Below are 17,127 nucleotides of genomic sequence, written 5' to 3'. Positions count from 1 at the left end.
GGGCCATGATTGCATTTTTGTCGAATGCTTCGAAGCCTGTGAAAGCCTTCCACAAAGCCTTTTAAGACATCGCCAAATCTGAGGACATGGACAAGCGCTTGCCACCAGGGTAACGCAAAAGAGTTTTGTTGGTAAGAGAGATGCATCATGTTGTCGGAACTAGGACTTTCCGAAGTCCGAATCATATTGCTACCATATTCTTGCCACGGATATGCCCAAAGATGGAGGACCGCTACTCCTGCCATCTCGACGCATAGCAGCGTGTTTGAAATGCCGATATATACTGAAGGATACGATACTTTATCTGTGGGCTATGATTTTCCGTCTTCGGTGGTAAGTCGTCCGAAGATGAACTAGTGGCGTCAACGTTGGGAACCATATGTAGGAAGTCATACAAGCTTACTGATTGGACATAAAATAGGAACACAACCAACTTGATGACCACAAACTTGAGAAGCGGGTTTCGTTCCGCGAGGAATACCTTAGTCTGGCTATAGAATTGAAGCAGACAAAACATGGCGGTGACCAGACAAATATTCTCAACGATCTGGATCTGCTTGCAGCACTTAGTTTGTGGGGCCTTTCTCTTCACTTCCAATACGGCTTATCCACGTACCCAAATCCTGCCATGTTCAACACTGCTGGTATCTTCGCAGGAGACACCTGCAGCTTCTGTAATACATTTAACAAGAGCTCCAGGGAGTTTCACTACACAAAACTGAAATACGGCAGCCCAAAGAATCTGTAAAAGTCCTTCGTTAGCAACGCTTTTGAGTTCTACTGGGTTGAACGCTGCTGAGACTATAGACTCACTCCAAACCACTTTAGCCCATCTTCTGTATAAGTGGTTTTATTACGCCAGATTTTCATTCTCAGGAATCGGAATGGATATAGCCAAGGCTTGGGCTGGACAAGAGCAAATACTCTACGGAGCGAATGAATTTCTATATGCAAATATTTGCAGAGCAGTAGAAAAAACAAAGCGATGACAACTGACTCATAAAATTCGTATATGGCACCAATGTAAACATTCTCTCTATAGTACTGGATACTGAATATGCCACAAGTTGTGTATACAGGGACCATGAAAAGGATTCGTATAATTATAGCGAATCTTGTCCGAGAACGTTCTGGAATTAGACCAAAAGCTAGTTGACTTACAACTGTTGCGTTTTGGGGTGGACGTAAATACTGAGATTGCGCCAGATCAGGTAAAACGATAGACTGCATGCGATTATGTTGTATACAAAAGAGATGATTAACAGAATATCATGGGGCTGTACATTCCCAGAGTGATTATAGCAATACAAATCCTGCAGAAGTAGCTTGATGCGATGAAACAAGCTGATAGGAATTAGGAGAAGCGGAACCAGAGGTGGTGTCCACAGAAAACCATGTTTCACCCTCATGATTCTACCTCCGATTCTCCTTCACTCATACTCATCTTCATTGAGCTATTGTGCAATCCTATAACAACTTCGGATTGTTGTTCATCCGACTATCCGACTTCAAACTCTATCATTCTCGTCCCGAGATCTACATTAATGGATTCGCTTATCTTGTTCTCAGATTCATCAGTACTTCGGCAATTATATTAAGAATCCCATATTCATTTACGAGAACAAGTCCAAACGACAGCTTGATGCTTGATTTCAACGAGTGTGAAATTTTGCTAGTCGCATGCTAGTCGTGTGCTAGAATAAGGGATAACTTGCTCCGCAGTGCCTACCTAGTATGAATATGCTTGAAGTTCTAAACAACATCAGGAGACTAATGGATATCACAACATGCACTACCTTTTTATCCTCTGCTCAAGAGAATGTATCAGTTTATGCTCAAGTATTCCTTCCATCTTCTTATTCATTTTGACTTACCTAGTTTGCGTTTCAAAAAATTTCAAAAGAAGTACATGAACTGATTTTGTTCATTCTTTCAAAGAATTTTCCTTCTTTGAAGTTCGAGAGTCAAAAGATTGCGAACATCGAACTTTGATCCCCAAACAGATACTTTGATAGAAAGAGGTCTTTCTGGAAGACATCAGAATTAGCTCATCGAAACTCGACCCCTCTGCTCACTCCTTTTGCATGATGTCGTTCAAAGCTACGTTTCTTTATGAATTTTTGGTACATCTAGCAGCTACATCTCTTATTCCTCTCAAACTCAAAAAGATCAACGAGCAATACGTTCCTAGCCACGCGAACTTAAATTCAACTATTCCGTTTTTCCACTCATCCCACTATATGTCCAGTATCTTCCTGCCCAAGGTCGAAGCCGACAAAACATAATCAAATATATGTACCCCTCACCTCACCAAGCCAGCGATCACCATAGCCATCAAATTCAAACCAGACACTCGTAAGGCCCAAACAATCATCAATTCCTCAGTTCACATCGCGCATAAACCCAAATCCAAAACACAAACAATTCTCCCCAGTCACAAATAAATGGACAAGGAATACTCATTCTTCCAGTTCGAAGAAATAGATCAAGTACCTAGAACATCTCCAGAATCTAACCCCCACGCTATCTCCATATCCCTCTACAAATTTAAAATCTTCATTTACTAATCACTTCACAAAGCTATGCCTACATACCGACATACCTTCTCACAATCCAGGACTTAATATCCAACAATCCCATCACCACAATAAATCCGATTTCTCAATGGACACTCTCATGATAAAATCAACTTTTGACCGTATCGTACCGCGCTATTTCTATGTAGGTATTCTTCGGAGATTCTGGATTGGATACTGAATACTAGATACAGAATACAGCTTGGGAGATACATACATTCAAGCGAATGTATATATTGCACTCGAGTATATATACAATTTATCAATAGAAGATACAAAATACGAAATAAAAACTAATTCCCAAATTCCTCACCAAGAACAATTTTTTTCAAAGCCTACTCTCAACTCACACCTAAATCATATCAACTCCAAAACTTCCTTACACTACCCAGGTATGCAGGAATGACTCTTCAGAAAACCGCCAACGGCAAGAATCAGGATTTATCTTTGTAAGATTATAAAAAATGTAGCTTTATTTTGTAATATCTATAGATACATGTGTATATCATATTATATCCACTCTACTCTACTCTACTTCAACCACTTCCATCTCTATCCACTTCAATAAATCCATCATATGGTATATTATCAACCGTACACATCCATCTCAAACTCCTCGCTTCCCAATCCCTAGTTAGATAAGCAGGTATGTATGTTTGTATGTGTATCTTTTCTCTCAATCAACCACCCACTTAGTATAGCAAATCCCAAATCCCAGATTCTTATAATCACCAGCTTCTTCTCATCTCCCTTCTATCTTTATCTCATCTCTATCTCACTTCACTTCTATCATCATCTAACATTCACCACTCAGTGCCAAACATTTAGATCTTACACAATACCATGATGAAATGAAGATCTCCTTACATTCTATATTTTCGAATTTTCGAATCTTCGAATTTCCCAATGAGATAAGCCGAAAGGAGACAGTAATAAGGGGGGATCATTGAAATCGACAGAAATACAGAGTTTTTGTGAAATGTTACTTATTTGATTGCATCGGCTGAAGGTTTTGGCTGGGGTGGACACCCGTTTCTTCTAGCCCTCCATTATCCCTTTCTTTACTACTGTAAAGTTTACTTACATCTTAGGGGTGAGTTGTTTTGACTTCGAAACTACTCTCTAGCCCCCTCTCAAGTCAGCCCTTCGATTCAGCCTTCGATTCAGCTTACCCTCAATCATACACATGATAGAGACGAAAAACCACAAATTACAAAAAAATACAGCAGAATCTTTCAAATCATGTATTTATTCAAAGCTCATTAATTAACCATTGAATGTAAAATGTAACAGAAAACCAAAGGCCGATGCAAATTATGCTGGTATCATGTTCGTAAAATCCATCCATCCTTGCTTCCTTGTTTCACTAAAACGCCATTTCGTACCCTACTATGCAACTCCAAACTCTCATCATCATCAAGTTCTCTTATCCTCTTAAGACATCTGAAGTACCTTAGACCATATGCGCAGCATCTCCATTAAAGTGACCTGCACCTGCACCGACAGGTTTGCGTCCAATGCCCGAAGTACCAGTTCCATTATGGTACTCCTTATTTCTAATATCTTCACCCTGACCCATACCATGTCCATGTCCATGTCCATATCCACGACCATAAGCACCGAATCCACTATCGCTGTAGCCTTCGGTGCCCCATCCAGCTTTTCTTGTGAATGTCGCATCCTCAAGATCCGCTCCAGTACCAGGGAAAGGAGTTGAGCGGTTCAATGGAATGTGGTTAGTTCTCCAATCCCAAATCGATGCATACACCATTCTGTAAGATGAGAACGCCATAACTGTTCCAATGATAGCTCCTGCGAGACAATCATACCAATTGTGGTATTCGTCAATGGTGAGTGCACCTGCGATGAGCGTGGCGCCGAGAACAGGTGCGTATGTAACAATGAGTTTCCACATGGCAGGGTGATAGTTTGACCACACCTTCAGCTTTGCGTTCAAGTACAAGTACAAGAAGATGAAACCGGCAAAAGCAGCGGTGGAGTGACCAGATGGGAAGGATTCGAGAGAGTCATCGATTTCATCTTCGTCACCTGTACAGATTTTTCGATCGTACATGATGAAGTTGAGACCATTTCCTGTTTCTTGTGCCGTGGTTACTGGAATATTGGGCTTGCATACGGTCAGGAAATGAGGACGGAGACCACCAATGAGCCATTTGAGGAAAACTTGGAAGACGGCGGCTGTAATGAGGGAATAGAGGAGACCAATTACGGCATTATTCATATCCCAGAAAGATCGGACGCGGATTTGAACAATGAAGAAGGCAGCGATTGGGACGAGAGATGCGAGGAGTGCAGCTTCCCAAATTGGAACGATTTCGTTACGGAGAGGCTACATAAATGTATGTTAGATGTTGTTTTGCATGTATAAAATGATTGATGGGGTAGATGGAGGGTATACTCACGTATGCGAATTGAGGATAAACAATCTCTCCATCTTGGAAATAGACTGGGAAAGATCGAGAAGGAGCTGGATGAGCTTCATAAACACCCAATCCAACAGCACCCATAGCAGCCATAGTGAGGATATCAAGCCAAGTGACTTTAAGCCATTGGCCGAAACTTGGACGCTTGTTCATGGGAAGAACCAATGGTCCTTTACCATGATGTTTTGTCTCATGAGTAGCTACATTTGCTCCAGGTCCAGCAGCAGCAGGTGCCTGCTGTTTGCGTGAGAACATGCCCATTTTATGATTGGCAGCTTCGTGGGTAGATAGGTATAAGATGGGAATTGGATCTTTCTCTTGGGAAGATGTAGAGAGATGAGCGACGAGGGACGAGGGACGAGAGATGGAGCTGAGTGACAAGTAACTCAGCAACTTGAAGAGCAGAGCAGAAGGAAAGTTCAAACTTTAATACCCTTTGCTTTTCACGTTACCTACCTACTTTTGGTGGAACGTGTTTTGAGACTTCGTACCTTGATTTTTCTTTCTTTTCTCCTCCTCTCCTAATAAATATCAACAAAGGAATGACTACGAATCCCACCAATCCCACGTTACTCCTGTGGTTACGCCACAATAATCCCCTAGTTCCCCTAGTTTCCCTAGTTCCCGCTAGTGTGAATAACATGGAGAAGCTAGGAGGGTATTTGCAGAAATCGAACTATTGAATTCTCTTGATTGGCTGATAGAAGGGTACGGATGATGACGTCAGCTTTCATGAGCCACACCTTCAGCAAGAACAGTCTTCTGGCGTAAGTTAATCAAATAATCAAGGAAACCTTGGAATGGATAGCAACATTTCGACCGGCTCGAGCCACTTTCGCATAAAATGAAATGCCATATTACATACGCCAAGATCACCAAGATCTTCTAAAGGACTTTCTCATTTGCGTCTCTCTGATTTTCATCACATTTCTAGATTTCGTCCGCTTGACTGTTTGCCTTGTTCCTTCAATTTGCGTATGACAACAATTCAATCCGTCTCTTGTTTTGAGCCCTGGTCTAATATTCTTAATTTCTTGGCGGCGACGGGAGCTTTGATTGTGTTGGCAAAAGCTTGTTGTGTTTGCTAAAAAGCTTGTGGTCACTGGTCAAGGTGTGTTTGCTCCGGTCTAATCTGATTCTGATTTGCACGACTTGTTTAAACTTGACATAGCGGATGCAATTAAATGCTGCAATTGTATTCCACGTCACTGTTGACATTGCTCCGATCGAGATCTTTCGATGTTCATTACACATCTTTTGTCTGGGTGTTGCTTTTTGGGCAATTGAATAGTTCACCAACTTTTCTCAAATTTTCAATGAATAAACTCTCTAGCGATATTTAGCCCTTCGAAAAATGCTCTCATTGATATCTTACTACTCTAAAATCTGCAACATCGCGAGAGGGAACTTGCATAAATACGTCCCTACCACGCGCTCAATAAGATATGTTTCACTCTAAGCTAACCCAGCAACATCCCAAACCTTCAAAGAAGCATCTCCACCAACAGAAGCGACCTTCTTTCCACCATCAACCCAACGAACACCGGTAACACCATCTTTGTGCGCATTGGGAGCTTTGACTCTTTTTCCTGGTGAAGCGAGACTCCAAACGAAAACATTGGTATCGAGACTGCCACTCACGGCGTGGGTTCCAGCTTGGTTCCAATCTGTGAAGAAATATTAGTTGTGCGGCATGGAAAATGGGATAGAGCGTCAAGTATAAGAAGTAAGACATCCTGTGAAAGAAGAAAGAAAAAAACTTACCAATGCTGGTTATTCTTGCCGTATGGCCACCCCATCTATCCGTCTTTATCTCCCAATTAGATGTATCATAAACATGAATCTTGCCTGAAGAATTTCCTGCCGCAAGAAGATCTCCACTAGGTGAAAATTCTAATGCGGAGATTACAGCTAGAGATTTCGTAAGTTCTGTTTTGGGAGATAAATTGTTTCCATCAACGCTGTATATGTGTACAACATTGCGATCATCTCCTACTGCTACAATGTTTCCGTTTGCTGTAACAGATGTTGGTGTGAAGTCCTTGGTTGCCACGGTATTCACGAGGCTACCTCCAGAGAAGATATCGATGCCGTTTGTAGTAGCAACATACAATTTGTCGTCCACAGCTGCGACTCCTTTAGGTTGACCGTTCAACTTAGCTGCCTCACCAACGAAAGTATTTTGAGGAACGTCGATAGTTCGTAAAGTATCATCCCAAGCAACACTATAGGATTTATCTCCAGCGCTGGCCCAACTAGATACTTGATTGGTATGCGAAGAACCTTCAGTAGCAGAGCCAACACCAGTGCCGACATCCCAGGAGACGACTCGACCATCGAAACTACCTGTCCACAATGTTTGACCTTTCTCCGTGTGTGCTGAGCCAATGGCCGTAATAGCTTTGCCATGTCCTTGGACAATCTTCGTTGGTTTATCCGTTCCTTCAGCCAGATAATTTAGATCTCCAGCCAAGTTCAAACTGATGATCATTCCATCACTGCGAGATGGCCACACAACACCAACCTGGTGATCTGGAATGCTTACATTTCCTTCTCCGCCAAATCTCCATGTTTGAACAGCCTTACCAGCTTCGACATCCCATAATTTTACGGTCTGGTCAGCGCTAGCTGTAACCAATCTCTTCGAATCTTTCGCCCACGAGACACTGAATATACTTCCTCTATGCTCTCCCTCTCCAAAGCTTGCCTTGGTATCACCAGTTTTTCCATCATATAATTGAATCTTGCGATCCGCTCCAACACTTACGAGGTGGTTTCCGTCCGGCGAAAATCCTACCCCGTAAATGTAACCTTTATGAAGTTCTCCTAATTTGGCATTGAATTTGAAAGGAGCTCCATGAAGAAACACCATGCTCATATCATCAGATCCAGTAGCTGCTCTGAGTGGTCTTTGCTGACGAATTGCAACTGAATTGATGATCGAAGTATGTCCAACAATTTCTCCCACAGTATTTCCACTGTCTGCAGTTATGCAAGCTCCAAATCGTTCTCGACCATCTCCCACTGCAATGATACGTTGAGAATCCCCATCCCAAGCAATATCATTGATTCTGCCATTTATAATATGATAATCTCCCTTAACATTAACCCCTTCTATTGCGTCCCAGACCTTGACGCTTCCAGAGACATCACCACTAGCAATATAGTAACCGGAAGGAGAGAATCGAGCAACGGTGGTTTGAGTTGTGTGATTTGTGAATTGTTTACTTAATGAAGGATCATCGATATTACGAACGAAAACTGATTTACCAGACTAGAAATAAAGAGTTAGCACTTGCATATTAGTACTTCTAGATACACACGTACGGCATAAGCAATACGCTCCCCCTTTGGATCACAACTTAGCTGTGTCGGACGGCCACGTTGAGTGTCTGGGGAAGCAGCAAGGATCTTATCAATAGTGATAGACATCTTTCGTTAGCTCGACTTCAATGTTAAAAGATTGGTAAGTTTCTGAAATTGTCAATAGTCTTTGTAGAATCAAGGTATCTTACAAGGGAGCTTTAAAGTTTATTTAATGGTTTCGAGATCCTTGGGGACGACGATGAAGTAAGGCTGAGGGGCAGACATTAGTGGGGTTGGCCTTGCCGTTTTAGCTACTACCTATGTAGCTGTGGATCTCAGCCACAATCAAATCTAGCAGGTTCCAGCCTCATGCACTCGTCGGGCTGGTTTTCACTAGGTAGATAATGAATGTCATCAATAACGTCAAATGTTAGGCAACAGAGAATTGGACCTCTATAAGAGGATGATACTATTCGATTTCTCATCGCAAGTGAATATTCATCACTTCTGGCGGAGCTTATTAAGGAAAATACATTTCAGTCATCTCAGGCCAATTCCAATCTCCTGACCTACTTCATGACTTAAAAAGAACTTGTCAAACTCCAAGATACAGAAACGGCAACTTGCATCTATACTCAAAAAGATCAGACAAGATGTTTGTGATGTATGATCCGGACGGAGACTTGGTCCTACTTCTTACACGAGTAATAGGGCTGGGAGACACGAACGAAGGAAAGAATCTAGGAGATTCGGCAAAGACAAAAGCAGGAGCACAAGACTACTCGGTGGAGAACGAGTCAATGGATGAACCAAGCGCTAGCAGAGAAGATGTACATATGTTAGTTTCATCCAAGCATATGTGTCTTGCTTCTCCTGTTTTCAAAGCCATGCTTCAACACAATAATTTCAAAGAAGGTCGAGAATTAGCTTCTGCTGGCAAGATTGAAATTGCCTTGCCTGACGATGACCCTGATGCTTTTGCTATCTTGATGTGCATTATCCATGGCCGGACAAGGAATGTTCCTCGTGAAATCGATTTGGATCTCTTATCGAGAATTTCTACCTTGGTTGATAAGTATCAATTACATGAGGTTGTTGAAATTATGTCTGATAGATGGATATCTTTGCTTGAAGCCGAGTTACCGGAGGAATTCACCGACGATTTTCTTCCATGGCTTAGTATCTCTTGGGTGTTTGAAAAGCCAAGTATCTTTAAAGAAGTTACTCGGATTGCAGAACGACAAAGTAATGGTAAGATTGGTGAAGACAGGGATGACATTCCAATACCAAATCGAGTTCTTGGTAAGATAGATTCTCCCATTTCCGCTGAAGTTCTGAACACATGATATATCTAACACTAGTGAAGATGCAATTCAAGCACGAAGATTAACTGCAATAGCCGACGCCTATTCCACGGTCGAAACAATACTCAACACTGGTAAACATCATTGCACCGCACCCCGCAAAGATTCCTTCGAATGTAGTGGCATGGTCCTTGGAACGCTCCTCCAGAGCTCTACAAACCTTGGCATATTTCCCGTGCCAGATCTCACTGACACCGAGCTCACATTCAACTATGTCGTCAACCAAATCCGCAAAGTGGAAGTGGTTGCTCTATGCGATAAAATATCTCCATTCAAAGGGTTTGAGTATCATCATTGGTCTACTCATGGTGTCAAACAGGCTATCGATACTGCCCTGGCGAATCTTGAGAAGAGATTATCTGGATTGGATATGGAGGATTTTAAGAAGGGAAAGAGAGTGCAGCCAGAGCTTAAGCTATCAGCGAGAGTGAAGGCGAATAATTTGGACATAACACAATTGTCGCTTACACATTCTTGATGCCATGAATAGGACTTCTAGGAACCAGGAGACTCAGTGAATCGCCAGTTTTTGCCCAAACTTCACTCTAATTGTCCCATCATATCAGCGCTCATTCGTTAATATCTTAGCTACTCAATTCACAACTTCGATTACATAGCCGGTAACTTTTAGTAAATACATCATACTCAGCGGTTAAACTCAACCAATTTTTAGCAGCTAAAGAAGAGTAACACAGTTCTTCTTCGACTTCGCAATCAATTTCCATTGCTTCTTCTCGACTCTTATGATCAAAGATGTCATATCCACCACAATATCCTCGACTTTAACTCACTCGAAACTTATTTCTTTTTCGTATCCGATCCACAGCTTTGCAGTATTCGAGAAATCACAGAAGTTCTTTATATTATCCATACATACCATACCGTATCAGTTTCGAAGCTCGATTCTCTTCGATTGTACAGTTTTCCGAATCTCTTCTCCTTTCTATCAACAATCTCCGATTAACATCAAACTGCAATTTTGCCATGATGGAATCAGACACCGCCGAAGTTTCAGAGAAGCTCATCTTTGATACCAAAGGCGATGTCCTTCTCGTATTTGCGCGGCACCCTGAGGATACAGGGGAGGGCGTAGGCTCACCAAATGGGCCAGCGTCATTGAAGAGAAAAACGTATATGCCCCCCCTCCAACTCCTTATGATTTAGAGCTGACAGTACTAACAGTCCCGATGATACTTCCAGCACCATCGCTATGCTTCTTTCTTTAGAACATTTAACACTTGCATCGCCTGTCTTCGAAGCAATGGTTGGCGATGATAGATTTAAGGAAGGGGCCGAGTTACTTGCGTGTGGAAAAGTTGAAATTAAGCTGCCTGGTGACGATCCTGAGGCCTTCGCAATCGTAGCCAATGTCATTCACCACCGCAATAAAATGGTTCCCGAAAATATCAGCTTTCAGTTCTTCGTAAAAGTGGCGATCCTTACAGAGAAATATCAATTATTTGGTGCAATGCGGTGGGTTTCCAAAGAATGGTTCGATAATCTGTCTTGCTCCATTCACAATAAATTTAGTAATATATATCCGCTCATCTTCACGTCGTTGGTCTTTGGCAACGCCCACGTGTTTGAGAGGCACACGCGGAGGGCAATCTTACACTCTAAAGGCAATTTTGGTGCTAATATGAAGGATGACTATTACTCTCGCCCCTCAATCATTGGTAAGTTTAGCAAGATTTAACTAGCGCACTATCGACTAACTTGACACCAGATGCAATCAAGGCAGCCCGTACGCAAGCTTTGTCTGATATATTTGATGCGCTCAACAGTTTTACCAAGCGAGGAATTGAGCCTCTGCCATCTTGCAACGACCCACACGATACATGCGGGATCGTGACTACTGGCTCTTTTCTAAAAAGTGTTGGTATCAATATAGGCTGGCCATTTTCTCCTGCGCCATATACCGGGACGAATATCTTCAATCTTCATAAATGCATCTCCAAACTCAAAATCCGAACCTGGTGTGCAGATTTAAAAGAATTCAGTACACGGAGCGGACCTTTCGTACTGGATAAAGGGTGTGCAAATCAACAGATGTTCACAGAGATGATCGAGGTACAGATCAAGGAGCTCGAAAGGAAGATTGTTGGTTTGAATATCGAAGAGTTCCAGCACATAACATAGCGAAAGGACATTTGATATTCTGTGACTACCTCTTGATATCAATGGACTATGGCAACAAGACGGCGAGAATAGCACTTGGATGGTGGGGATCGATACTATTTGGATTTCTTCTACCCGATTTGACGAAATTCGCATTGTCGTATACGCACAGCCCATCAAATGGGAACGGCTCGAGAGAAACATGCAGCATTGGTTTACGTCAAAATTCATAATATACGAGGCCAGGAGAGTCGAATGCGTCACATATCTTTGTAACAACTTGACAAATACAGCCTTGAGAATCATCACTTCTACCTCACCAATTTTCAAATTTCTACCATGGAACGACATCGCCAGTAACACTCGTTACAGGTTACTCACCTGGAAACCATTTCAAGCATAGCACATTTTTATCAAAACTCTTTACTTCTTTCTATACTCTTCATCTCATACGCCAGGTCAGAAAACGCAGCATGTCTCTTAACACAAGAAGAATAATCTGAATCAGATTCGTCTCATATGAACTTAATTCTAAACACTTTCAATATTCTTACATACTTTATTATATGCACCTGACTGTTTCGTTCTGGTTGCTTCGCATTGCTTCACTTCATCAGTTACCAAGTATGCGAAAGTAATACAATATCTCAACTTCATTTTTCTCTCCTCCTGTGTCTTGAGGACCTGAACCTCGCTACACTCGCCCATCTATCATCATCTTAACCCATTTATTATACTAACCAGGCTACTCATTTGGTATTTTGAGATGCATGCACGCGTAACTTCATCAATACTCTAAAATCTAGTCTAGGAGTAGACGCCCAAGGCGAGACGAAATTCACACACAGGTCTCAATCTTCGTGAAACGACATTACACGCTATTACATTTAATTTCCAACTCTTACTCTACAGTCTAGTAAACCCCCCCTCAGGAGGTTGCAACCAATTCCTCTCATCATACACATTCTCCCCCTCAATAACATGAAACGTATAAATAATTCTTCCATTCGCACTCGTATTCCTCTCACTCTTATGCAACAAATTCCCATGAATAAGCACCAAATCCCCCGCTTTAACTTCACCCATTACATAACTACCTTCCTTTTCCTCTTCCTCTTTCTCCCTCTTCTCTAAACCCCTCGGGAAAACCTCCCCCTTATTCTCCACAAACTCCGTCCCCCCACCATCTTTCCTCCTCACAAATCTCTTCCCCACCCCCTCCCACTTATGACTGCCAGGCCAAAAACTCAAACATCCATTTTCCCTCGTCGCATCCTCGAGCGCGTACCAAAAGCCCACGGCGCTCGGTGGATCGGTATATAAAAATGTGGAATCTTGATGAGGGGGGACTGCGCCGCCTATTTCGGGGTTCTTGCAGATGATCATTGATTGTAAACATTGGGGATGTTTGAAACCGAGCGATTGCGCGATGAGAGAGGGAGAGTGGGTGGCGTTTGGAGAGAGAAGCGCGGCGAAGGGGGGCGAGAGTGAATGGAGGGCGTGTCCGATTTTGTTTATGGAGAGGTGTTTAGGTTTTAGGAGTTCGCCTTTTGGGGAGAGTGCATCTAGTTTTAGGTGTTAGTATTGATAGTGAATGTTCGATTGAATCCAACAACGTTGTGCGAATACAAAAATATCATATGAAGTGAATAATTCATGATCCAAAACACGAGCAAACATAAGTCTTACCTTCTTCAAAGAAAAATCGTATCTTATCACCGCTCTCCAAGAAATAGCTATCCCCAACATGTTCAACGTCATCTCCTTCCCCAGTGCTAAATTTCGTCATAGGGTGATCTTCCAGCGAGAAATTGTTCAACATAGAATGAGTTTCGGATAGCAGGGTGGAAACTGTTTCTTGGGAGAGAGCTGATGGGATGATCAAATAACCATCTTTGTTAAAGGTGTCGAGCTGCTCCTTGGTGAGGCCCTTGGAAGCAGCAGGAGACAGCGATGTACGAGAGGGTAACATGTTTGCTTTGAATTGAGGGAATTGCTATTCTTGAGAGAGTTGAAGGTTTATAAGAGTAAAGCAAGATGGGGAGTTTAAAGAGACGGATTCTCTTATCGAATGACCCCTCACTCGATAAGCATACCTAGCCTAGTCCCCTGGGCCGAATTATGTCGGAATTGCCCGAACGGCTCGTATGCTAGAACACTAGTGAGTGCACGGACTCATAGGACACTTATTAAGAAAGTACAATTTCACATCAAAATTCATTAACTATAAAATCCAACTAAAATTCAATAATATATTAAATATCTTTCAAATGAATATCTTAGGTTTATTAATAACAAAATATAATATATTCAAAAAGAAATAGAAAAACTTAAGATTTGAATTCAAAATGCTTAATATTATATTTTCTTATTAAAGAATTTAATAAAAGTTTATAACGTGATTTATCATCGAGTAAATAATATCATCAAATAGACTACTTTCACCTTAATAAACACAACCAACTTCAATACGCGATTTATTAACCATTTATTATATAATCTAATAATAAAGAAGTATACTTGCTTTTAGTTATCAAAGCTATCGAAAACAATAAAAAACTGAATCTTTGAAAGGCCTCCCAATTATATAATATTCCTTATATAATCCTTATTTATAAAATGAATAGTTTAATTTTATATATTAGAATTTAAGTAAATTGATATAAACTTATAGAATTAAAAGAGGAGGTTATTATTTAATATATTTTTAATATAAATTCAAAAGGGTTTTTATTTAAATTTAAGGGAATAGAAGATACAGTGAATTATATTCTTGAATCGAGGGGTATAAAATGTATTGAAAAGCTTTAGGCATATTGATTTGTAAAATATTGAATTGAATTAAAAATATTTTTTAATTGTGTTTATAACTTTTAAAAAGCTTTTTATAAAAATCTTAAGTTTATTAAAAAATGATTTTAATTAATTACAAATATATAAATGAAATATAATATTTTGAATAACAATTTTTATAACTTTAATGAAACAAACTTTATAATGAATATAATATACTCCGGAATAGTTATAATTAATACTGAGAAATATAATAAAAATAAATCAATATAATTAGGTAATTGAGAATGGGCTATAGTAATAATTTACAGTAATAAGAAGGGTGAAACTATTCTCCTATTTCTAGTGGTTCAAGAATAGATTCATCTTTTCAATTAATATACTAAAACTAATCTTTCTGTGGAATAGATTATTAAACCTATATCTAATAGATAAATAAATAATAAGATAGATTTAAAATAATTAAAACATTTTAATAAGTATATTAAGAATTGAAAAAAGAATAAATATCGAATGTTGATATTAAATAAACATGAAAATTATGAATTAATAGCTTTTCAAGTATATTATAAAGAAAACAATATTATATATTTAAGTTTATTATTGTATTTAAGTTATTTAACTTAGCCACTTAATATTGACTGTTTTAGTAATCTGAAATGTTCATATAGTAATCAAATTGATGGATTTATTAAGGCATATACTAATTATATTTCAAAGATTGAATTCTTTATAGCTTTTAAAACTGTATATAAAGAATTAATTACTTTTTAGAATATGAAATTAAAATTTCAAGAAATAAGTTTAATATTTTTCAATTCTAAAGCTGTGCTTTTAAAATTAAATATTCAAATTCATATATCTACTTCCCCTTCTTTCAATTAAGATTTATGGATTCCTTAAATCCCTTATAATTCATTTGAAGCTTTTTGTTACGGGAGCTGCCTCTAGGGTCACGTGGAAATGTCTAGAGTTCTCTCGAGGTGGTTTAGATTAGACTTCAAGTAGGAATTCAATAAGGTTGTAACTAGTTGCAATTCTTGTAACTATAGTAATGAAATTAATGATTGTTCTTGAGCATGAAGCTTTATATTGTAATGAAACCCATTCTTTTATATAAACCTTCGTTCTCTATCCTGATCTCTAGAACCTCTTTGATATGTTGGATCGTTAAGGATCGCAATGCGCTCCAGGAGCGCTGAAGCTCCTTGACGCTTTATCACGTGTAATTTATGTCATGTGACGCGGTATGTTGGATGCCGTCGTAACACTTTTTCATAATCAATTTTAATAAAATCTCGAATAACTTGTTATCAATTAAGTTTCTCTATATTTATATTCAAAACTGTATTAGCTTTAGTTAAGGGTATAGAGAGATTAGCTTATAAAAATACATTTTTAAATATAAAGATTTATATACTTTGGATAATAAATGAAATATTAAATAAATATTAATATATAAAAAAAACTTAATTATATTAAAAAAAGTATTTATTAAATAAGAAGCTTTTAATATATTATTTCAATAAGAAGTTGATATCCAGATTTAATATAATAAGTATTAAAAAGAAAGGAATTCTAATAGAAAAACATTTTTTAATTAATGCTATAATAAGTGTAAAAAGATTGAGTATAATATAAGGATTTATCAAAATAATTTAATAGATTCTAGATTATTAGAATCTTTATAATTTCAATTAATTAATTTAGTTGTTATTGAATAATATAAGTTTAAAAGTGTGAATTGAGGTAAAAGTGGTTCACTTAATGACATAGTTTACTCGATGATAAATCACGTTATATCTAATTATAAAAACTTCGATTTTCTTTTTAGATTCTTTTTTTGATTCAAACCTTAAATTATATAAAACTCTTATACTTACAAGTTATATATTTCAATTTCAAAGGGATTTATCAAAAGATTGAATTATAATTGAATTATTAAAATCGATCTTTTTAGTATAGAATTGTGTTTTACTTGTAAGCTATTCTGTGAGTTTGTATACTCACTGGTGGAACATACTTTCAAATTGTAAGTTTGAACCAGGAACCAATTGGTGACAGCACCAATCTGGTATGGCGTATGCTTCCACTACTAGCTGGTAGCTGGTTATTTGAGGAGAGCATCTGTACGGAGCAAGTAAATGAGGACAAGAGAATTGCTGGGATACACTTTCTTCTTCTGCGTCACTGTGCTTGCGATTCAAAAATCACAAAATACTTCATGTTCCTTCGTGTATCGGTCATATTTCTTGATTTGAGGAGGATGATTCGAGGGGATCTTCTGTGGAAGGGTAAGTAAGTAGTAAGTAGTATGTGGAGTTGGTGGGGTTGAGGAAGGTTGTGTAAAAGAAAAGAAAACAGACTGAGGTTATAACAACCAACAAGCAAACTGGTGACTGAGGGGTTCGAACCCTCGCATCTCTCGATAATGGTGATTTGTACTTCATACGAAGTGTCTTAAAACCATCGCCTTAGACCACTCGGCCAAATCACCACTGTGTTCCTGTAACATTTGGTGTGCAG

General features: G+C 39.2%; 5 protein-coding genes across 5 annotated transcripts; 2 read left to right on the top strand and 3 right to left on the bottom strand.

The window, feature by feature from the left end:
• Window positions 1-4,029: 4,029 nt before the first annotated feature.
• EAF01_004276 (uncharacterized protein) lies at window positions 4,030-5,281 on the bottom strand (the record flags this gene model as incomplete). Its single annotated transcript, XM_038912530.1, has 2 exons — window positions 4,030-4,926; window positions 5,000-5,281. The coding sequence occupies 2 exons, from the start codon at window positions 5,279-5,281 to the stop codon at window positions 4,030-4,032; spliced, it is 1,179 nt and encodes a 392-aa protein (XP_038772214.1).
• Window positions 5,282-6,475: 1,194 nt separating this feature from the next.
• Window positions 6,476-8,452, bottom strand: EAF01_004275 (uncharacterized protein; the record flags this gene model as incomplete). The annotated part of the gene is made up of 3 exons (XM_038912529.1): window positions 6,476-6,687; window positions 6,785-8,294; window positions 8,348-8,452. 3 exons carry the CDS (start codon window positions 8,450-8,452, stop codon window positions 6,476-6,478), a joined length of 1,827 nt encoding a protein of 608 aa, XP_038772213.1.
• Window positions 8,453-8,771: 319 nt separating this feature from the next.
• EAF01_004274 (uncharacterized protein) lies at window positions 8,772-10,168 on the top strand (the record flags this gene model as incomplete). The annotated part of the gene is made up of 2 exons (XM_038912528.1): window positions 8,772-9,628; window positions 9,693-10,168. Exons 1-2 carry the CDS (start codon window positions 8,980-8,982, stop codon window positions 10,166-10,168), a joined length of 1,125 nt encoding a protein of 374 aa, XP_038772212.1. The 5' UTR covers window positions 8,772-8,979.
• A 506-nt stretch (window positions 10,169-10,674) lies between these two features.
• Window positions 10,675-12,540, top strand: EAF01_004273 (uncharacterized protein; the record flags this gene model as incomplete). Its single annotated transcript, XM_038912527.1, has 3 exons — window positions 10,675-10,820; window positions 10,873-11,366; window positions 11,417-12,540. The coding sequence occupies 3 exons, from the start codon at window positions 10,675-10,677 to the stop codon at window positions 11,827-11,829; spliced, it is 1,053 nt and encodes a 350-aa protein (XP_038772211.1). The 3' UTR covers window positions 11,830-12,540.
• Window positions 12,541-12,714: 174 nt separating this feature from the next.
• On the bottom strand, window positions 12,715-13,850 carry EAF01_004272 (uncharacterized protein; the record flags this gene model as incomplete). The annotated part of the gene is made up of 2 exons (XM_038912526.1): window positions 13,498-13,850; window positions 12,715-13,373 (listed from the first exon to the last, which is right to left on the bottom strand). The coding sequence occupies exons 1-2, from the start codon at window positions 13,778-13,780 to the stop codon at window positions 12,715-12,717; spliced, it is 942 nt and encodes a 313-aa protein (XP_038772210.1). The 5' UTR covers window positions 13,781-13,850.
• Between the last annotated feature and the right edge of the window lie 3,277 nt (window positions 13,851-17,127).

Source organism: Botrytis porri (genome assembly GCF_014898465.1).
Source record: "Botrytis porri strain MUCL 3234 chromosome Unknown BPOR_005, whole genome shotgun sequence".
In the NCBI taxonomy this organism is placed as follows: domain Eukaryota; kingdom Fungi; phylum Ascomycota; class Leotiomycetes; order Helotiales; family Sclerotiniaceae; genus Botrytis; species Botrytis porri.
Note: the sequence above shows the minus strand (reverse complement) of the source record. Positions and strands in the feature narration are given on the sequence as shown.